This window comes from Carettochelys insculpta, chromosome 6 (assembly GCF_033958435.1).
Source record: "Carettochelys insculpta isolate YL-2023 chromosome 6, ASM3395843v1, whole genome shotgun sequence".
In the NCBI taxonomy this organism is placed as follows: Eukaryota; Metazoa; Chordata; order Testudines; family Carettochelyidae; genus Carettochelys; species Carettochelys insculpta.
The window spans coordinates 13,852,605-13,876,294 of NC_134142.1; the positions used below are offsets into that span (position 1 = coordinate 13,852,605).

At 44.3% G+C, this 23,690-nt stretch overlaps 1 protein-coding gene across 1 annotated transcript in view; it reads right to left on the minus strand.

The window, feature by feature from the left end:
- DHRS7 (dehydrogenase/reductase 7) overlaps positions 1 to 23,690 on the minus strand; it is a 35,147-nt gene that overhangs the window by 485 nt on the left and 10,972 nt on the right. The window contains exons 2-6 of the mRNA XM_074996299.1: positions 13,878 to 14,030; positions 8,113 to 8,219; positions 6,803 to 7,042; positions 1,957 to 2,079; positions 292 to 507 (exon numbers count right to left, since the gene is read on the minus strand). Coding sequence (XP_074852400.1) covers positions 292 to 507; positions 1,957 to 2,079; positions 6,803 to 7,042; positions 8,113 to 8,219; positions 13,878 to 14,030 — 839 coding nt within the window. The remainder of the gene's footprint in view (positions 1 to 291; positions 508 to 1,956; positions 2,080 to 6,802; positions 7,043 to 8,112; positions 8,220 to 13,877; positions 14,031 to 23,690) is intronic.

Genomic DNA, 23,690 nt, shown 5'->3' on the forward strand with positions numbered 1-23,690 from the left:
TACAGTACAGGTAAGGTGTCTACCAGCTGTGCCGTATCCGGCTCTCAACCTACACAGGCAATGCAGGCTAGATACATTTGAGCTGAAATGTCTCGTCCTAAGAGTTCTGATTTCACCTTTCTGCTGCTCGATTAGCAATGTAACCCATGGGGCTAATATATTCTTGTGTGTTGCCAAAGGTGGTAACAATCAGGGAAGAGGAGGAACAGTAAACCTGGCATGCAGCCTACACTGATGGTGAAGTCTCTACAGGGGAATTAAAGGATGTACAAGAACAACCTGATGGCTTACCACACCGCTCTTGAAGTTTCGTATTCTTATTTTCCCCATCTTGTTCAAAAGCCACCATGCCCAGGTGGGTGCATACTGCCAGAGGTAACAAATGGCAAGATATGGGTGGTCGCTGACCCAGGCTTCATTCAGATCATTTGCTATGCTGACCAATGTAAGCCGAACACAGCGATCAGTTGGCATTTTGTGGGACTGATCACCAGGTTTTTGTAGGGACTGGAAAGAAAAGAAGACTGGTGAAACACTACAGAACTTTTGGCTGGAGGAAAAATTACTTCATTTCTTTATTTTTGGATTTCCTGTGTACCTATCATTATAGCATTTAGGCACTACAGATTGACCCATTCTAGGCCAGCACCATTAGGACCTGACCACAAAAGAACCCCCCCCCCCCCCCCCCCCACCACCAATGGTGTCCTTGATGTGAACAGGAGGCACAACCAGGCTGCTTTGCAATCTTTTGTGCAAACATTTCAATTTTAATAGTTTGTGAACTCTTCTCTGAGCTCAAGGAGCTCCACAATTTCTTATTTAAAGATAATTTTAAATATTAAATTATAAATCATCATCCTGCAACTGATAAAGTAAGTGCATTGCACGACAGCTGGTCCACAGCACCAGTTTGACTGATACCAACAGCTGCTACTGCAGTCCACTTTCTAATTCCAGAAGCAAGGAGGGCACTGGGGCAGGCTTCTAAGAAAAACACTCCCTGACTGAGTGGTTGTGCAAAGAGGCAAGACCAGAGTGCTTACCCCAGCACAAGTTTTATTTTTAGAGTCACGTGAAGATGCTGTTCTCCTGCGTCTCTCAACAGGGTTCAAACGTAAGATAAAGCATTGGGTATAACGCTCAGTTATACAAATATCTGCCACGACCTGGTTCAGATGTACAGGAGAGGTGGTCTATTCCCCATGTGTGGAGTTACCCTAAGGATTGTGTTTGCACACAAAAAAGTTAACCAGTTTCACTTACTAGGCGTTTGTCAGATATTTTAGCAGAAACAGTTTTGTACCTTAGAATTTCTAGAGACTAATCTAATGCCTTCTCACAACTCCATGGTTATGTGAGTAAAAGGTGACTATACAGAGTTTGCAATCACTCATTGGCTCCATAGCGGCAGGTTGCCCAGAATGGGAGGGCATACCTCAAATGAACCACTGAAGGAATTAATGTTTGCACATACACCAAATCAGTCACCAATATAGGAATTAATTTTTGGGTATAGCGCAAAGAGAAGATACAACATTTGCAAAGTTAAGGGATGGAATTCCAAATGAAGTTAGAAACTAAGTCCCAGATTTTTAAAAGAGATTTAAGGCATGGTGGTGCTCAGGTTTACAGCAACTAATTTAGGAGCCTAAAATCCCACTAGCAGTGCTGAACTCACTCCTGAAAAATAAAGATTTTAGACTTCTAACTGAGTTAGGCATTACAACACTGTACTATACTGCCTAAATATCATTAAGGATCCAGGCCTATGTAATGTTCCTTTATTACAGTGGAGGTTATTCATTAGCTGACAATTTCTCTACTGCTGGAACCTTAGTGTTTGCCAGCGTGGAGGAGCTTAGTTCTAAATTAGAAAATAGAATGGTTTTACTTGGCCTGTAACATAATTAGCTTATACTATAGCAGAATTCAGCAGGAAGATCTGTTCCTTACCTTTGAGAGCTCTTCAGTAAAGACGTTGTCTATAATTTTGGATTGGACAGGTCCAGGACAGATGGTGGAAACAGTTATCTCAGGGTATTCAGCAAGTTCAGGCCGAAGAGAATTAAAGAAACCCTAAACGAAAGGAAGTTTTGTTATTGCCCCCTGCCTCCATATCTCTTCATTTTACAATGGGGCATGTTTAGGTAGTGCAACGTGGTACTGTGAGGTTTAACTTATTTAAAAGTATTAAGCTCTAACTCTGCTGCAGAATTTCCCACTATTGTGCTAAGGGCAACTGCCACCACCGGTTTTTGATCTTTCACGTTCAGTGGCCAGTTTGAATGCATCTCTGCAGACTGAACTAGTAGTAAAGGGCTTGAATGAGGAAAGGTTGTCTGAAGTCACTGCTGTTTCATTGCTTCAGCTCTCAGAAGCACAAGGTTCTCAATACCAGCAGCTTTCCAGACTCTTGTGGTTCTTAGGTCTGCACAATACCCACCACCAGAGTATTACAGGGCCTGATTTTCAGAGGGACTGAGCATCTCTTAAAAAAAAGCGATGTTAGTAGCAGCATACAGTGACTGGGCCCTCAGGAAATCAAGGCCCACAGCTTGTCAAAGGGATTTGTACAAGAATAAAGCCTGTTGGAACATGGAAGAGTAGATCGTTGCAAGCAAATGCCTATCATTTCTACTGACATAGGCTACGTCTACACGAGCCCCAAACTTCGAAATGGCCACGCAAATGGCCATTTCGAAGTTTACTAACGAAGCGCTGAAAAATGCATATTGAGCACTTCATTAGCATGCGGGCGGCCACGGCCCTTCTAAATTGACGCGTCACGCGTCTCGTCCCAACGGGGCTCCTTTTCGAAAGGACCCCGCCTACTTCAAAGTCCCCTTATTCCCATGAGCTGATGGGAATAAGGGGACTTTGAAGTAGGCGGGGTCATTTCGAAAAGGAGCCCCATCGGGACGAGATGCGCGGCGGCGAGGCGTGTCAATTTAGAAGTGCCGCGGCCGCCCGCATGCTAATGAAGCGCTGAATATGCATTTCAGCGCTTCATTAGTAAACTTCGAAATGGCCATTTGTGTGGCCATTTCGAAGTTTGGGGCTCTTGTAGACACGGCCCTAGTGTCACAGGAAGGAAGGAACGCTGTTCAGCACAAACTTGAAGCAACTGCTCAAAATGTCCAATTCTACCACCACTGAATTCAAGGGGGAATTTTGCCCTTGGCTTCAGTTGGAGCTTGGGCTAGACAATGACTGGACCCACTGCAAAAAACTGTAGAGTGAAGCTGAGCTTTACCACACGGGAGATGTGACTATACTGTGTGTAGCAAAATCTAGCTGATTATTCAAGCCAGTTTTGAGCAATAGGGAGGGAACAGTAGCATGGGTGGTGGCCATGGGTAGCAGTAGGGAGCAATAGGGAGGGAATAGTAGCATGGGTGGTGGCACCTACATAGGGTCCTGCGTGGCTGGGGCTAGCCTGTGCAGCCAGGATCTCGCTGCTATGCCACTGGAGCTAGCTTTGACCTAGATCTAGCTTTGCGAAAAGCTACCTTGGGTATGTCTAGACTTGCTGCAGTCACACCTCTGAAGTGCTATGTGGACCAAGGTACCAGAATATATTCTTTCCTAAGTTCTGTAGCTATTAACTTTTGCACAAAGGTTGCTTTGTGGAACATGCATGAGCAGTGGGTCCTGCAGGCAAGGGAAGGCAATGCCTCCCCAGATAGCAAAGGTGGCCTCACCCACCCATATTCAGACCCTTCCTACTGGAAAGCAGGCTGTTCTCTAGAGAGCCTGCAGAGGTTGGAGCCATGGGGGTTCTAGTACCGGGGGTATACTGCCACATGCTGGGGGGTGGAAAATGAGGTGGCTTCAGTTGGCAGGGCACTGTAGCTAGTGGTGCAGGTGGTGCTCGGGTCAGGCTGAGGCCACAAGGCTGCCCACACTGCAAGGACGTGTGCTAGCCTTGGGCAGGGCCCAGTGGCCATTGGGCACAGAAGGGGCAGGGCTTTGGGCTCGAAGGAGAGGGTTGGAACTTGCTTAGCCCAAGCCAGCCATTCACCCACCACCCATTGAAACAGGCCAATCAAAAGTTGTTTTTTTACCTGGTGTTCGCTGTTGAAAATTAGTCAATTTATGGCCTGGTGAACAGAATCAGGAATAACCTCTCTTAGGAGAAATATCCTACAGTTCTATTTGTCACACAGATATCCACGTGGCATATCCTACCATGTGCTTTTGTACCACAATGCAAAGAGTGAACAGGCCAAAACAAAACAAAAAGCAGTCAAGTAGCACTTTAAAGACTAGCAAAATAGTTTATTAGGTGAGCTTTCGTGGGACAGACCCACTTCTTCAGACCATATCCAGACCAGAACAGACTCAATATTTAAGACACAGAGAACCAAAAACAGTAAGCAAGGAGGACAAATCAGAAAAAGATAATCAAGGTGAGCAAATCAGAGAGTGGAGGGGTGGGGGGGAAGATCAAGAATTAGACTGAGTCAAGTATGCAGACGAGCCCCTATAGTGACTCAGATAGTTTCCATCTAACTTTGAGTCACTATGGCTATGTCTACACGTGCCCCAAACTTCGAAATGGCCATGCAAATGGCCATTTCGAAGTTTACTAATGAAGCGCTGAAATGCATATTCAGCGCTTCATTAGCATGCGGGCGGCAGCGGCGCTTCGAAATTGACGTGCCTTGCCACCGCGCGGCGCGTCCAGACGGGGCTCCTTTTCGAATATTGGGAATAAGGGGACTTCGAAGTAGGTGGCATCCTTTTGAAAAGGAGCCCCGTCTGGACGCGCCGCGCGGGAGCAAGGCGCATCAATTTCGAAGCGCCGCTGCCGCCCGCATGCTAATGAAGCGCTGAATATGCATTTCAGCGCTTCATTAGTAAACTTCGAAATGGCCATTTGCATGGCCATTTCGAAGTTTGGGGCACGTGTAGACATAGCCATAGTGACTCAAAGTTAGATGGAAACTATCTGAGTCACTATAGGGGCTCGTCTGCATACTTGACTCAGTCTAATTCTTGATCTTCCCCCCCACCCCTCCACTCTCTGATTTGCTCACCTTGATTATCTTTTTCTGATTTGTCCTCCTTGCTTACTGTTTTTGGTTCTCTGTGTCTTAAATATTGAGTCTGTTCTGGTCTGGATATGGTCTGAAGAAGTGGGTCTGTCCCACGAAAGCTCACCTAATAAACTATTTTGCTAGTCTTTAAAGTGCTACTTGACTGCTTTTTGTTTTGGTAGTGTATAGACTAGCATGGCTTACTCTCTGTTACTACAGGCCAAAACATTCCCCCAACACAGTGCAAATTTGTTATTAGATCATTGCTTTGAGAGATTCCATAGGTCTCAATTCATAGCATAAAGGGAAGAGTGACCAGTCCCTTCCACGTAACTATCAAAAAGCTTTTTAACAAATTGTAAGTGCAGGTATGTCTAAGTAAGAGATGGGAGACCATTGCATTTTGTGTTAATTGTAGATAGTCAAGTAAGTATTTTTTCCACCTTTGGTTTGATTATCCTCCATGACACTTTGAAATGCTGTTCTATGCTGAAGAGCAACATTTTTAAAAAAAAAAAAGATGCAGAGTTTTACTCCGAACTGCCACTTAAGTATTCAGTGACATCTTAAAAACTTTGTTCCTTTTTATGCATTGTTACTGCAGAGACAACAGCTTGGGAAGCAAGCTGGAGTCTCTTCTGGCTCATAACTGAATTTTTTAACGAAGCTCTTCTCACTGCTGTGTTTGTATTTTGCACAATGGATTGATAACAGATCAGTACTTTTATTATTATTGCTATTTGGACACAATGTCAAAAAGAAACCTAGAGACTAGGGCAAGTTTGAAAGAAAGCCTAACACTTGAAGAAATGAAAAGAGACATTCACCCCACACAGCAACCCATTGCTGACACCCTCACAAGAGTACATTTGAATAGGGGATGGCATTAGAACAGGAACAGCATTATCCAGCTATCTGCACTTTCAGCTCAATGGAACATGCACACTAAGATGTTCTGCTCCTAACTGCATGGTTGTTCTGCAAGAACTAGAAGCCTTTGCTTTTAGCAAAGGAAACCTGTTGTAGAAATTTGATTAGACATGCTAGGTTCCAGGTGCTACCAATTATCAAATTAGGTATTTGTATAAAGTGCATGTTGCAGTCAGTCAGTCTGCATTCTTTATTTGGACCTGGTGTGCCACCACTTAAGGCTGAGCATCTACAAAACAATTACATGTATACAAACTTTCAAGAGCAGGGATGGGCAATAAGCAGCCTACGGGTCAGACAGTTCACCAGGATAAGCTCCTGGTGGCCCGCTGGCACTGTGTTTACCAGTGCATCCACAGGTACAACTACTTGTACCTCCTAGTAGTAGCTAGTAGGCAGCCTTCAGTCTGCATAGACTATGGATCGCGCCCTTTATAGTTTAAATTGAGGACTTCGTTTACAGCGTCTACTGTGACTATGAAGACCCACACGAGAGTGACAGTCCTTGCTGCATCTCTTGCAGATGTGGTGGGAGTCTGGCAAGTCCTTATTGTGCTTTCTGTGCGCTCGCTTCTCCTCTGCTAGCTGTCTGATCCTCATCTCTCCCTTCTGAAGGCCCTTGTGTAACCCTTGTACAGTAACAGCCACTGCAGTTTAAGCTTGAAAACAAATCACACTTCTGCAGTAGTTCAGGGGCAGACATGATAGGGCCCACAGACCAAATGTGACCTCCCAGACCTTTTAATCCATCCCAGCCGGTCCCTACCATTGTGGAGGGGGAGAGCTCCTAGTCCTGTCCCCACCCGCACCCCAGATAGAATTTACCTTACCTGGAGGGCATGCTTGCTGGCACAATACCCCGTGGCAAGGGGAGCTCCCATGATGCCCATTACACTGCTCATAGTTACAATCTTCCCCTTCTTCCTTTGGATAATGTGATTCAGGACATGTTTAGTTAAGGAGATTGTACCCAGGTAGTTAAGTTCCATTATGGCTTGGTAGACCTCCAACTTCGTGTCCACAAACAGGGAGCGCTGGGAACGTCCACCATTGTTCACTAAAACATCAATCTTCAGTAAAGAGACAACAAATGATTATACACTTTCTACCCACCAATGCTTTTCCCTGAGGAGACAAGTTTTGGCTGCCTTTTCTCCCTAGTATCTCCTAGCTTTTGTAGCATTGGGTCACAATTATCTGCTGCAGGAGATGTTTAAGTCACTCTAGTGGCAGAAACCCAAGACAATTAGCCAAATCTCAATTTGGAGCTAATTTTGGTCCTGGATTAGTAGAAAGGTGACCAAAAAAACCAAACAATTTACATAAACTAATTGGTTATTGCTCAGCACAGAAGAACACCTGCAGACTGAAACATGTAGCAGGACTTTTGGGGGGAAAATATGCCTATAATCTTGTAGCATGTAATATACAAGGTCCTGGACTTCCAGGATGGTTCACATGGACTGACCCTTACATCTGCCCAGAGAGGGCAGAGAGACAAATACAAAAACAGGACTGTAAAACCATGAAGTGACAGGAGCACAATGGACACTACTGAAAACTTTCCACTTCATTACTCTGTATGAAGTTAAAGTTAAAACAGCAATCTGAAATCTGGGCACAGAGCCAGGCATGTGGAGCAGAACACCTATGCACAAGAAAGTATTTGATTTTTTTTTCCTCCCCTTCATATGCTTGATATGAACAAACAACTTCTGAGCTCTGTTGTGCACAACAGCTAACAAACAGATACTACTATCACCGCAAATGAAGCTTTGAATTTGCTTTCCTGGGTTCAACTTTCACACCAATATGCAGAGTTATTGTTCTTCCTTTTCTTTTATGGGTCTAGAAATGAAGTTATATGGTCACAGTTCAGGAACAATCAAATTATTAGATTTATACATCTCTGCAGAATTTAGGTGCAACAATAAGCAAATGTGCAGAACTCCACTGAAGTTAACGGCAACACAAACAATTGTAGGATCAAGGACTTGCTTGCCACACATGCATGTGCACAAAGCTACAAAATGGGTAATCAACTTCACTGAGTTACTGGAAACAAAAACAAAAAATAAAAGGTCAGAAATGGGGGTGGGTGTAAATTGCGGGAAAAGACTCAGCCCAAAATTCAACTCACTCTGCCAAAGTGCTGAAGAACAGTTTTAGTTGCACCTTCATGGGAACTTCTGTCAGTCAAATCGAGGGGTACAACAAGGATATCATCACTGTTCAAGTTGGAGATCTCTAAAAATAAAAAGTATTTGCAAGTAACATTCCAGCCAGAACACCAATAAGGCACATTTATTTAAAATATCACAAATTAAGTAAGTAAATCCAATAGGCTCATCGCCAATGTAACTCAAAAAAGAAACAAAAAGGGAATAGATGTTTTCTCAGACACAAAATCAGCTAACAATATCAATGTAAAGTACTATCTTATTAAATGAAATAGGCTTAAGTACCTTGAACGTGTCAATGCACTTCATTCTACAAAAAATTTACACATTCCTGATAAAACACTGCAAGATATTATTTTGAATTAAGATTTTAACCAAGACCTTCACAAATACAAAGTATCATACGCCTTCATATTTTGCCTGCTGGTTCAACTATTCAGTTGTATGCATTTCTGACAGCATGCACAGTACAGTAAACCCTCAAAATGCCTGAGTTCAAGTTGTGCTTAACTCACATTAAGACAAGTTAAGCGTAACTCAAAATTCTGCTCCCGCAGACCCTGGCTCAACCCCGCAGCCCCACACGGCCCTAGTTCAACCCCCCCGCAACCCCACTCACCACCCACACATGGCTCCTGCTCACCCCCCACCTGGCTCTGGCTTCCCACATCTACACTCAGCTCTGGCTCAACCACGCCCCCCTCCACACCCAGACCTGGCTCATCACCCCTCACGTGTGGCCCTGGTTCAAACGCCCCAAGGCCCAGCTCACCACCAGAGCATGTGGCTCCAGCTCAACTCCTTGCCCTCCCTGCTCACATGGCACTGGTTCAACCCCTGCGCATGGCTCTAGCTCCACCCCCGCTCTGGTTCAACTGCCCCCCCCTTGCCACCGCCCACCCATGCGTGGCTCTGGCTCAACTCCACCACCCCCCGCAGCCCTAACCCACCCCAGGCTTAACCCCCTTGCCTCCCTCCCACGGCCCCAGCCTACAGCCAGGCTTAACCCTCCCCAACTGCCCCTCCCCACCCCAGGGCTTACCTTTGAAAAGGAGCTCCAGGTGCTTCCCCAGCTGCAGAATGTGCGTTCCGCCAGGGAAAAAAGCTGCCCCCAACTTACACGAAATCCAGTTACACAAGGGTATGTGGGAACGCAACCCTTGCGTAAATCAAGGAACTACTGTATTGTCCTTCCCAAAACAGCCAGGGGCAGTAACGCCCAGCCTGCATATCCAATCCCCAAGCTAGAGGCTGGAGAACCTTGAAAGATGGCACTGCTATATGATGACAGAAACAGCTCTCCAAGGCAGGAACAGGATTCAAATAAAAAATTGTATGTGTAGGTAAATTATTTGGTAGTTAAGCAAATGAAAGTCACAGTGTTCTGTCTTTTTAAACACTTTTTTTTTAAACTTGTATAGTCATGAAAAAATAAATGCTAAGTAGAAAACGCACAAGCATAAACCACGGGTGCATGCTCAGGAGTCTCATACAGAGTAAGGCCTCATTCACTTGGGCAGCTCATGTACAGCAACCTGGTACACAGCAGATTCACAGCCTGGTTTGCCATATGCTAATTTGGCATGTGGGCAAGTGCTCAGACGTTAAGCATTACATTACAAAAACAAACATTAAGGTTACCTGAGATCAAATCCCAGTAAAATTGTTAGGCCAACTGATGAGAACCAGAGAGTCAGGGAAAGTGACAGTGGCTATTTTTAATGCTCTTAAAGCAGTCACCCTATCCAACTCTATGGATGCTTCCGGATACTTGAGTACAATCCAGACACAATTCTTTTGCACTTTTGCTCATCTCGTTTAACAGAAAGATACTGACTTTTACGTAATTACATTTTCCCACAAAGCAGCTACACTTTTACTCAAGTAACTTTTGGGAGTACTTTTCCCACCACTGCTCTATAGACCAACTCTCCTCCTTGACCAATCTCCAATCCTTCACGGCCAAGCTGCCCTTTTCTTTTGTTAAAAGTACTTTTGATGGTCAAGCAGAATGCTTGTGTTTGTCAATTTTGTTATTAACAAGGATTGGAGGAGGCTTAACTCCTTCTCCTAAGACATTTTCTCTGTTGCATTATCTCTGGTTTTGTTTAATACCAAGTGCCCTTTAGGATGCTTTCAGGCTGATGAACACATTAGCCAAGCCAAGTTCCATCAGTTCCAAGTCTGTGCTGAGTGCATCAGATGTCTATTTGTTACCTCTCTCAGTTGCACTGAGCCCACTCCCTATACAGCAACTTGAGTCTTCTCCACACAGCAAATGCAACAACATTTTTCCCACCCCGCCAACACCCCCCCCCCCGCACACCCCCATCTGAATGTCTATTTGTCTGTTTTAAATATTTTTAATTAGACACCACTGGGTAACTAATGCACTTATTTTTGTTGCTGGGCCATAACTGCATTGATCTTTCTCTTGGCATTCTTTGCACACTAGAGCAGAGGGCTGTTGTATGATCAGCTAACAATTACACAGAGCAATCCATGGTACACAAACAAGAGTAAATCTTGTTTCCACAATGCTAGGCAAATACTGTGTTGGACTTTGTCCCTGCCCCCAATATGCCAACTCCTCTTCTTCCCCCATCACAGATATAACCTTTGCCACAAATGCTTCATCCCTGCTTGTGCACCTGGATTTAATAACTCTGTTTTGTTGAGATTAAAGCTACTGCTGTTGGCATTTCAAGCTGGCATTTCATTCATCAATATCAATTAAAGTCCTGTAGGGTAAACTATATGCTCAGGGAGACACATGCAGTCTTGCCATTCTGCTGTTCAAACACACTGATGGCAGACTGGACCCATGAATGTTTCTGTTCAGTGAGGTCACATCTACACAACAGGGACTGCTGCACAGTCTCACACTTATCTGTAACAAAGCTGGTTACAGCCACTAAAGAGTTTAGGTGCTATAAGATGACTGGTCTGTAAAAAGGGCTAGTTAACTGATGACAGAGGGTCACTTGTGAGGGTCTCCTAGAATCAGTAAGTCTGTCAGACAAAGAAAGGGTAAAATACTGGGAAAGAACAGTCTCAAGGGCGATTTTAGTGTAGCAATTAAGAAATGCGTTCTAGTTATCAGGGTAGCTAAGCTCAGCAATAAAGTTTCCAAGGGAGGCTGTGGAATTCCTGTCACTGGAGATTTTGAAAACAGATTGGACAAACACCTGTCAGGGATAGCCTAGGTTTACATGGTCCTGCCACAGGAGGCTGGACTTGAAGACTTATTGACGTTCTTTCCAGCCCCACATTTCTAAGATATAAACCTAAAAAACTACTGACTCAGCTACTGAATGAAAACAAAAGTGTCCAGTTGAAATCAATAGGAACTCAGTACCTCTGGAAGAAGTCTGAACTATTCTGAGGATGCGGCTATGATCAGGGCAGACTGCAAGGAATAGGGCAGGCAAATCCCCAAAAACCAGGGGCTTATTCCATAATTAAATTCACCCAAACCTGTAACAAAATGACTTCTAAAATACCCAACTGCAGTGGTGCAACAAGTTAAGTGTTGGAACTCACTCAAGATACAGGCCATGCTACACAATATCAAGGATGTCTTCAAAATTAGTTTCCTCAGAATTTTTCCTTGCACTGACAATACCAAATTTCAATTGTGTGTGGAGGAAAGACGCATGGGGCAAGGTGGACATGTATGAACAGAAACTACAGGTAAAAAAGGTTCAATCAATCAAAAAAATAGGTTTCCTGTCTTGGAGTTTACCATCCATTATTTGCAACAACCTTACAGAAGTGGTTCAAATGTAACAGTTATCCCACAAATTCTCTCTTCCATTTGGCATATACTAAATCATGTTTGGGTTTACAGAAGTCTTTGACCAGGCCAAAGGACTGAATACCAAAGAAAATTTACAGCTTCATTTAAAAAATAAAAAAGCTCACACTAGACACTCCATCATGTTCATCTCAGTTCTTCCAAATACTTCCCCACAGTATGAAATACGGGACCATTTGCAAGCCAAGAGTTGGTATTTAGTCTCATTCCAAGAGAATGGCAATACACAGCAACTCCTACGGATCTGGTCCTCCACTGATTTAGTTCACCAGAACTCCACTGAATCAGCTAACTCACACTACCCAAAGAAGTGGCCCTAATGCGTCAAATCTGGAAGCCTGATCAGTAGAGCCACAGGAAGGATAATGATTGGAACAATACTGGCCAACATTCCAGCTACACCGGCCTTGGAGCCAAAGAGACACCTTCTCAGTTCTGGGGTGTCTACTTTGCCCACAGTGTTGCATTAACAGACCCTGAAGCCAGAGTAAGTTGAAGGAGCCCTTCAGAATGTCTGTTTCAGGGAACTCTATCCAGTGTGTGTTCTGGTGCTCCTGCAATGCTGATTGCCCGGGATTACAGTGCCTGCTAGCTGGGCTGTTTTGAGTCAGGGAAGCTCAGTACTGAAGTTTACAATCTGCCACAACAGGCAAGTTTATGCCTATCCTGGGCAGCTTAAACATTGCTTGACGTTACACAAAGCCTGCCAGAATTTCCACAAGACCCCACCCAGTTGGCTCAGTGCCCTGATGTTCCTTTGAAAAACACAGTCTCATTTTCAAGAGAAAACAGCTCAACTGTTAGACTGCCTAAAACTACAGATAAGCACATAAGGGATTCTCAGAAATACCTACACACCCATCTGCAGCTTCAGGCATCTGAACATTTTTCTTTCACTCCTCCTGTAACAGCGTACGATACAACTGGAGCTTTCTAAAATACAGGGGCTGTAACACAGGGATGGGGAAGCTATGGCCCATGGGCCGGATTCAGCACATGGCTGCCCTCAATCTGACCCACAGGGCTCAGAGCTTTCCCTGCAAACCCCTGCAGTGGGGAGCCCTGGTCAAGACCAGCCAGGGCCTGATCTGGCGTGCGGGCTCTGCCTGTCAGAGGGGAGGAAACAGCTCTGCACAGTACTGGAAGTGCTTCCTGTAGGCACTGCCTCCCTTTGCTCCTACAGTCCAGTAATCACAGATGGCCAACTGGAACGGTGGGGACGGTGCCTGCAGGGAGCATTTCTCTGCAACATGCATAGCTGTGCTGAGTTGTTTACATCCTCTGGCCCAGGAGCTGCACCAGGCAGGCACCCCTATCGTCTGCCTGTCCCTGCACCTTCCCTCCCCACCAACCCTGGGCAGCTCCATATTCCCCTGGGTCTTCCCTCCCTTCCAGACCCTGCACCCTGCCCTTGCACCCTCCCTCCCTGATCCCACACCTCCACCCCATTCTCCTGCAGCACCTACCATACTCTAAACCCCTCATTTTGGGCCCAACCTAAAGCCTCAGAGGCCCCACAAATTCTACTAGCCCTGGACCCACAGGTAAGCCCTAAACCTCAATCCCCTCAAGTTCTGGAAGGGGATGAGGGTGAGGTGAATGTCATTCCCTCCCGCTCCCATGCTTCTTCTCAGTTTGAAGCCAGCCCAGTAAGGGGTGGGGCCCGGGTGCTCTTTTGTTTTGCACTTCTCACTTGTCCCTGGCCCCTAGTGGTTTTTCTGTGGGTCACTGACCCCCAACCCAAAAAGCTCCCGGCCTGTTCTAAGAATGCAGAACTCAAGACCTAGATTATAATAAATAAATTCATATTTGGCTTTTTTAAATTATTGCTTTGGCATGGATTCCCTTCTACAGCAACTATCATGGCAAAAGCCAGATCAGTAATAGGAAAGTTACTTGTTTACTCACCAAGACACTGCTTTTTCACTCTTTCCAATTCATTCTCCCTTCTTGCAGAAAGCACAAGCAGAGACCCGATCTTTGCTAGCTGGTAAGCTAACTCTTCTCCAATTCCACTGGAGGCACCTGTCACCCAGACAACCTTGCCAGGAAGTTCCTTTTCTGTTGAAATGATGAAGAAAGCAGTTTATGGATCACTGCCAACTAAATAAAAAGTTATACAGAGGCAGCATTTGATCGTATTTGCTAACATTAGACATATTCTGAGTTTTCTTTGTTACTTTTAGAGTTAAAAATTATTTTAGCCAAGAACAGTTGTGAAACAACTTTTACTACTGTTTTCTTTCGTGGCTTGAACTCAAGGCAACTCTGGCTAAACTGATTCATTATCTGTGCCTGTTGGAATCAAGTGGACTCTGGAAATCTGTTTAAGCCAGCCCATACCTACCTAGGGCGTTCACATCCGACAGACAGCTTGTGAGAAAAACGAGCAGAGAACTCTGAAATTATGGAACATGGGACCTAGAGATCCTATGCACAACTGTGAAAATAAAAGCCCGACAGCCTCTAAAAGGGACGTTTCTTCTTTCCTACTCCGGGATCCCTTAGTAACTATAGCTCAGATGGCCCAAATGGACATTAAAGGAGGTTATTCAGTACAGGCAGCAAGATCCTTTATCCACATTATTTAGAATTAGATGGGGGCAAGGAGTGGGAATGGAGTCCTGCTTCCGTCAGTCTGTAAGGCAGCACCCATTACAGTCAATGGGAGCCTTCCTCAGAAGATACAGCTCGGCGGCTAGTGGGATTTTTCAAGCCAAACAAAATAAACCGTGCCCCTTTGCGGGATTTTTAAGTGTGCACAGGTGCCACTGACTTTCCGCTATACCACCAAATGAGCACACCCTCCAGCAGTGCGCCAGGCAACTTGACTAAATCTGCCACATGCTGGTTACAACAAGTTAGCATTAGTGCAAACGCAACTCAGTTCCATGCCATATAGGCTGAAGAAGTATTCTATTGAAATCTAGCCAAGCAAGGGGAGATGAGAGAGGGAAGGGGGCAGAAAAAGAGATTCCTGGGCCCTTTAAAAACTTAACCAGCTAGGAGAGTGGCGGGCAACCTGCAGGCTGCATGAGGCCCATGGGTGTTTTATATATGGCTAGAGAGACGGACTTTCTGAAACATCCAAGCTGCGTCTACACATGCAGAGGCATGTTAATGAGGCACTTTGGAAGATGCTAATGAGGAACTGATATGAATATGCAGTACCTCATTAGCATAATGGCAGTGGTGTGATTTGAAAGTGCTGCTTTCAGAACTGATGCCTCCTGTGTAGACAGGGGCCTTTCAAAAGGACCCCCTGACTTTGAAAGCTCCTTCTTCCTAAAACCAAATAGGAAGAAGGGGCTTTTGACATCAGAGGATCCTTTCAAAAGGCCCCCGTCTACAAGGGGTGGTGCGCACTCCAAAAATGGCACCTTCAAATCACGTGGTTGCCATTATGCTAATGAGGTGCTGCATATTCATGTCAGCAACTCATTACCATCTTCCAAAGTGCCTCATTAACATGCCGCCTGTGTAGACACAGCTTCAGTCTCCAGATTCTACTGGTTTCTGTTCACTAAGGTTTTTCCCCACCCACCACTCATATTACTACAGTGACACGCACATGAAGTGAGGCGCCTGCTGACTGCACACAACACTGGCTGTACAGGGAGGGCCCTGCTCTCACAGCCCATCAGCACACCCCACAAATTCTAGCGATGCAAACACAGTTAGCAAAACTACACTATCCTGGGAGACCTTCTTGGCTACAAACAGTCTTGTGGGCCACTGAGATGAAGGAAGGCCACTCATGTGCCCCATTCACTAGCCTAGGGTGCTCATCACTGAGCTTAGGAGCACTTTGATTCCAGAAAGTGATGATATATTAAAATTGACCCTTAACTGAGCAGAACTGATCCTTGTGTTTATTCAGTTACAGCTGCTGACTTTAGTGCTAAAAACATATCTCCTTTGTCTCTGCTGTATTGCAGGGATGGCAAGAGTTAGTCTCATGAGGGCTATGTCTACACTTGCCCTCTTCTTCTACAGGGGCATGGTAATCAGGGTGATGGGAGATTACTAAAAAAGTGCTGTGATGCATGTGCAGCACTTCATTAGGCTAATTCTCCCCCGCGGCAACTTCTAAGTGCCAGCATGCCGTGTTGCCGCGGGGGAGAATTAGCCTAATGAAGTGCTGCACATGCATCGCAGCACTTCATTAGTAGTCTCCCATCCCCCTGATTACCATGTCCCCATCAAAGAAGAGCGCATGTGTAGACATAGCTGAGAAGTGATACATCAGATCTGTGGAAGACCACTAGAGGTAACCTGTTTGCTCAGGGCTTACCAGCATCTGCATGTAACATCTAAAACCTTTCATCTCCTGGGATAACGTAGAAAATGAAAAGAACCCAACCAGACTGAGCTGAGGTTGAGTTTGCAGAACTAGCAGTGGGAATGTTTCTTCTATACAAACCACAAATTTGAAGGAAAATCCATGACCATGGAACCTCAGAATGGCACTACAATCAACTCACTTTTCAATGTATAGTCAGATGTTAAGGTTACCAGGATAAACACTAAGAAGGTGAAGAAATGCCAAAGATGCATACAACCATAAATGTCACCCTTCTGCAGCATTACAGAGCAGTCTTTAAGTTACACAATCATGATATTTTAATACATAGCTTCCCCCTTAGTTTATCCCAACACAACCCAAAAACAGATGTTGTTAGCCTGAAGGGACATTTGGTTCATTTGGTGAGCACCTGATTGGCCTCCGAGTAGAGATCTAAATGCCACCCGCTGATTAGCTGCATGCTCACAGAGGGCAGCATGTGTTTCTACTGGTGGTACACAGCCACACGAGTCCACGCACCTAACAAAGTTCATTCTGCACATGGATGGAAAAAAAATGAGAACAGTGGTGCACGTTCCACCCCTTCTTTCTCCCACTCCCGAAAGTAATCTACATAATTAAACAATAGTGCTGAACCACAGCGAATACAGAATTTGTCCTCCCAGACATGTGTTTGTCCCCTTTTCCCTTTTTTCGTTGAAAACTATTCTCTTCTCTCCTCCTGATTAGATTTCCCATCCCCATTTATTTAGGAGCAATTCACTGCCACCATTCAGCTGAGGGTTAATATATTTCCCTGTACAGGTTCAAATTCCTGGTCCAGCACCCTTGAGACCCAAGCAGTCTTGGACCAGGGTGGTTAGTTTTGCCCCACTGCTGGCCTCAGTCCCTGAGCTCCCTGCCCATGGCTTCCTGACCCCCCTTTCTTCTACACAGTCTCCCCAGACTCTGGCTCCTGTCCCAGCCACCACTCCTCAACAGCAGCTTCCTGTGTAGCCATGGCTGCAGCTTCCCATGGTCACAGCTTCCTGCCTGGTCTTGGTGATGAGTTGCCAGCTTACTAGCCCAGCTGCTCCTGGCCCAGGCTCTCTGGCTCCTGCTGCCTCCCCCCTTGCACCCAGGTCAGCTGGGCTCCTGATGCTGGTCTGTCTGATCCCTCCTCCTCCCAGCCCTGGGACTCTGGTCCTGCAAGATCCACAGTCCTGCCAGACAATGGATGTTGCCAGACAAGAATGCCGGATTTGGGAGTTTTAACCTATATTATGGTTGTGATGATGGTTGCAAGAAGGACCATACTGAGAATGCTCAACTAGGGCAAACTCCAAAGAACAAGGTACACTATTCCCTCCCCACAAAAAGTGTTCATTTATTCTAATATTTAGCTACAATACCCTCCCTGTCACAATTTTCTATACTGGTAGTGAATACCTGGCAAATCACCTTCAGGTTTTCCTTATGCCCTGGTCACAACATCAACCTGATGAAATGAAGTTGTCATATCCGTGATGGCCCAAGCCAGGTGCTTTATGAAAATACATTTATGAATATGAACCACAACTAGAATATGCTTAATGCAAAATACTTCATGTGAATTACCACAGGAAACATGGTAAATTATTCAATAGGATTTTCCCATTTGTATGCATGCAGCGTTTTTGCAGATCAAGTAAAATATATCTGTAACAGTATATTTACTATTTGGGTCTTTCCTATTGATTATACCTCAGGGTTATAATGGCCCATTATCAAAGAGACAATGGAGCTTAACCTTCCTGTGGCCCATGAAGTAAGGAGGCAAGGGCCTCACATGTCACCTAACATGAAAATCCATCTTAAACCCTGTGAGAAGCTGGGAGAGGGTCAACCCAAACAAAAGGGCTCCCAGCTTAGGCAAAAAAGTTATTTAAGGGTGGGAGTGCGATAAAATACATAGTCAGTTCTCCCTGACAACCCCACCCAAGATGATTGTTGAAAATATCAATGACTGAACTGAGGGAAAGATTGGGACCAGGCTGAAATGTCTTCCAGACTGTGAAAGAAGCTTACTGGAACAACTTTGAGGCTGAGATATTTCATCTTACTAACATTGCTTATATTTAGCAACCTCTCTCTTATGTGCACTGAAATCCTACTTTTTATCCTTAATAAAATTAATAATTCCAGTGCAAATAATTGTTATCAAAGGTGCAAACAGCAACTTTCATCTCATCACTCACTATTTTCAGCATTCTGTTTGCTATTCAGAAGTGTTTGAAAATTCAGGGAGGAACGATTTAAATTAAAGCGATTTAAATCATTGATTTAACCACAATTTAAAAACCACCACAAAAATAGTCACTGATTTAAACTTTAGAGTCCTCTATTGCAACTTTTCAAGTTTCCCATGGGTACTAGCTCATATATTTCTTAAATAATGGTTCAAATCTGATCACTAAAACATATTACATTACAGCTCAATACAGCATTTTATAATTAAGAGGATATAGCTTGTGAATTGTTTTAGATAAGAAAAATCAAATTAATTTTGGAAGTAGTACATAATACTCATCTGTGTCAAGCTGAAGATGCCATAGCAGTATATTAGGAATGGTCTCATAGGTGAAGCTGTGTCAGTCTGTAGCTTCACAACAAACAAGCTGTCCTGTAGCAACTTAAAAACTAACATTTATTTTTTAGGTAATAAACTTTCATGTGTAAGACCCACTTCGGAAAATTTGAAGTGGGTCTTATCCACAAAAGCTCACTGCCTAAAAATAAATGTGTTAGTCTTTAAGATGCTACAGGACTGCTTGTTTTTACATGAGGACTGGTAAGAACCAAAAATCACAACAGCATTTGAAGATTTAGCATCATAAAATGATGTTCAGTAAATGTTTCACATTAGCAATTGCAAGTCTTCTGAGCTGCCGAGTGATCTTAACCTTCTTTTCTTTTTTAAATTTTATTAACTCTAACAGACAAGTCTTCACTATAGAATGCCCGGAGTCCCTAAACTTCCACAACTAGCGCTCACCGTCCACACTCCCAAGGTCACCTTGATTCGTAGACAAATAAAAATCAAAGGTTTCCTACTCTTTGAATACCACCAAGTGATAAAAATATTCTCTGTGCCTGCAGAGGAAGCTACTGCGGTGAAAAGTTGGCTTGGCAAGTGAAGGGACTCCATTTCAAGGTCCATGGTAAATGATTTCCAACAATTCAAGGGAGTGACATTGTTCAAAACCTCCATCAGTCAACATATACCGTTTAAATGGCTTCCCTCTAACCCTGAAATTATGAGTAGGTTGTAAAACCCTGTTTAATATGAGTTAACTGGTTAAAATGCTACATTTAACCAGTTAACCATTAAACAGGTTGGCAAGAGGAAGGGTCTGAGGCCACCCACCTCCCCGGCTCAGCATCAACTCTCATCTACAGTGGCCTGATCTGGGAGTGATGCGGAGCAGTCCCCATTCACAGCAGTCCCAGGCATGCTGTTGGCACAGACGCTGCAGCTGGGCCGGAGCATCCCTGATCCCTGGTGCACCACAGGTGGGGGCCTCCCACTGTCCACCACGGCCAAGGATGGGTGGGCAGTGGGTGGGTCCAGTCCTCTGCCAGTTAATTGTAACAGTTTAGAAAGAGGCTTATAGTTAATTGTTAACACCTCTAATTGCGAGTCAGGCCTGCATGCAGTAACTTCTGGGAGGGGGTGCTTTTTCTAGTAAATATGGAGCACCCACACCCACAGCTGGCCCTTGCATTCTCCCTGCACCTCCACTGTCCAGCTGCCCCTTCACCCCCAAAACAGTCCCTCCTGACTAGGCCCAAAGAACTGCCCCCCGCAAGGACCCCATCATCACCCACCCCTGCTCATACTGACCCCCCCCACACCCCCTCCAGCATCCTCCCACCTGAACAGTCCCCCCCCCTTAACCAAAACACCCCACCCCTGCTCAGCTCCAAATCCCCTCCCTCACCCCAAACTCCACCCGGGGAACCTACAGCCCTCCACTCAGCCCAGGAGAGGGGAGGGTTACCTGGCGCAGGGGCCAGGCAGAAGCAGCCAATCATGTCCCCATGGCCTCCCTCCCTGTCCCCAGCATTCACCATGCAGAGCTCCGCCTCAGCCTCCTGGCCTGCTGAGCCCCACTTCTCTGCAGGAGGCTGGGAATCCTCCAGCCATCCAGCAGGGCTCAGTGGGCCTGGAGAAAGCAGTTGAGCACCCCATGGCAAGTGCAGGCAGGGGGCGCACTCACACATATACCCTGTGCGTGGGGCTGTGGCAACATCATCATCTTCAGAAGTCAGGCAACTGCCTTTATATCTGGGGTTAGGAACACTCACAAGCCAATGAGGTGGAGTTAGCATCTGAGCCATTTGCTTCTTTAATGCCTCCAGTTTATCTTTCCAGTGAGGTATTTCTTTTGCCAATGCCTCCTGAAGGGCTTTCCAATTTCAACAGCATCAGCAATGCAGCAGCAATTTTTCTGAAGTGTAAGGCTATGGATAATAGGTTTCAATATACTAAGCATATTCTCTAAATTCCTCTTTAATCCAGTGTTAGATATGTGGAGGTGGTACTTCCATCTACTGAATCACGGTCTGCTTCGAACTTTTATGAGACTAGGCCAGTTCCTACTAAATTGTTCAAAACAGAATTCCACTGAACATTTTGAGGGAGAATTAGTTTGAAGCCTCCTGGCCTCTTCAGTGAAGCTTAAACAAAATGGTTGTTAATGGAAATATTTTGTTACCTCAGCAACATTTTCTTTTATTCCTGGAGAAGAGACATACTTCTGTCTGGCTATAAGAGGCATTAAATGGGCACTGAAACCCTTTGTTATTAAGCTGCTTACTTTTGTTTCTTCTTTTAAGCATTTTCTCATCTTTGCCACATTTGCAACATTGTCTATGACAAAACAGCACATGCGACAGTTCAATTTGCGTTCACCAATTATTACAGCATTCACTTTCACTTCTTTTAAATATTCTATAGTACAGGCACTTCCCAATACGTCTGATGTTTCTAAAAGATATGCAACCCCATCTTCTGTTGTCACACAGACATTTTACTGGATTATTGTGTACGGTGCTCCACTTATTGATGCTTAAACTGACATACTTCCCCACAGTATATCTTGTGCACTGTTCAAGTTCCTTCAAGTTCAAGTATAGTGTCTAGCAACCTTCCACCAATATCTTTGCTACCAGGTGGAGCATAGCTTGGCAGCAAGGACTCAACCTTGTCAATGAAGGACATAAACGAACTGATAAATTTTTTCATCTATCATGTCTTGTTACTTTATTTGCTGGGGTCCTTTAAAAAAATAAAAAAAAGCACTCTCCATGGTGGTCCTTAGAAAAATACACAAATTATTGCTATGTACTATTATTATTGTGAATACATAATAAACAGTGAAATGTTCTTCATTTTTCATTCTTTTCTTTTATATGCATTTAGGTTTTTGGAATACAAAAAAAAAAAAGTACTGAAAAAGCCGGGTCCCGAGCATATAAAGTTTGGGAAACCCTGCAATAGGGGACTCTGAAATTTTATTGCAGATAGACAGTCTAAGTCTCTTATGATTAATGGGATCCTGAAACAAAAAACTCACTCTATTATTCAGTTAATCATACACATTTTTCAGCAAGGATGCAGATCAGACTCTGCATTACCAAAAAGCTGCAGATGAATGTGCACTTAATTTTGTTGTAAGCTCCACTGAACTCACTGGCACTTTTCTTTCTTTTTGGGGGCGGGGGCGGGGGCAGGAATATGGAATGGTGTTCATTTGCAAAAGCTGCTCTGATGAAGTAAATTAGGGACTACAGTAAACTCTTTCATATCAGGCAGCCCCAGGACTGAGAGGTTGCTGGATATTCAAATATTCTGAATAATAGAGAAGTATACCTAGCAATGCATAATACTAAAATAAAAATGAGATTAGATATTAACAATAATGTACGCAGAGTACTTTATTTACCCACAGTAGTATTGTACACTGTAAACTTATGCTGGATTTGTTTTGGGGGGGGGGCAGTTAAGCTGACGGACGACAACTCGGGCCTCATGTGGGGTAGTTTGGGACTCTCAGGGGATGATTAAGTCACCAGAGACAGCCTGGGCCCCATTGGGGAGTGGTTTGGGCCCCGCCTGGGGCCATTAAGTCACTTGCAGGGCGGGGGGGAGAGTTGGGACTCGGTGGGGTGGTGGTGGTTTGGGGCTTGAGTTCTGCCACCTTTTTCCTCTAGAAAAAAACACTGATGCCAGTTATCCAATTTCCAGGTAACCCAGCTTTTACTCTATGTGCTGTTGGTGAGAATAAATTTTTAAATGCTCGTTTAAAGACACCTGTAAAAATTAACTATATCTACAACGTAATGGGCCTACTCATAATTATGGTTTAATTTTTAAAGGTGTGTCTTTAAATAACCATTTAAAAGTTCTTCTCACAAAGAACATTATATTTTTGCTGTATTGCACACACAGGCCTATTATGGGTAAAAGTTCAACACACTTTGCCCTGGGGTCAGGGTGGAAATCTATACAAACAATTTTAACCATCTTTGAGTTGACAAGCTTATCTTGTGATTTTCCATCACTTGTATTCTCTGACCTCTTGCCCAGTTTTTTCAAATATAACTTGAGAAATGTTTGCTGAAGTAAAAAACATGGCATGTCACAATTTATCGAACACATCTGACAAACGTCATCCCACAAATAGCAAATCCATCTAAACAAACTATTTTCTTGAAGTGAGAACCCAACCGATAGGTGTTGCCCTAGAACTGGGGATAAAAAGTTAACCCAGGATTTAGTCAAGCTACTTGCAATCATATTGTGTGCCTTCAGTCACCAGAAATTAATAAAACAGAATGCCATATAGTTAAGGGTTCACTTGAATAAAAAGAGATTTTAGAGGCAAGATCAAATGCTAGCTGTAGGCTTCAATTTGATCATCAGTACAAGGAGAGGGGAGAAGAGTCAACAAACTGAGACAAACAAAATAAATGGTTGGAGATCTTGAGCTTGGGTGCCTTTGATATAGAAGCTTACTACAACTAATGCTGTGCCTACACTGAGTGTGCTTTGTGGCAATTCTCTGAAGCTATCCTGAAAGATCTTTCTCCCGACACTATACTCCTTGGCATAGAAGTGACCAGCCATCACTGACCTACTGCTAATTACCTGATATCAAAATTCCAGAAACAAAAACAGAAAGATGATGATGATGATGATGATGATACAGACTCACATGGCTACCTCTCTGAAACAACTCTGAGACCTGTCATTTTGGTGGAACGGAACTTGTGGATGCATTTGCAAGTATTAATATACAACTTGGAAAAAAAAATTTTAAAAATTGATTACTCAAAGTTGCATGAATTTATTCACCAGAATGTACAAAATGCCAGTTTCTTCTCAACTGCTA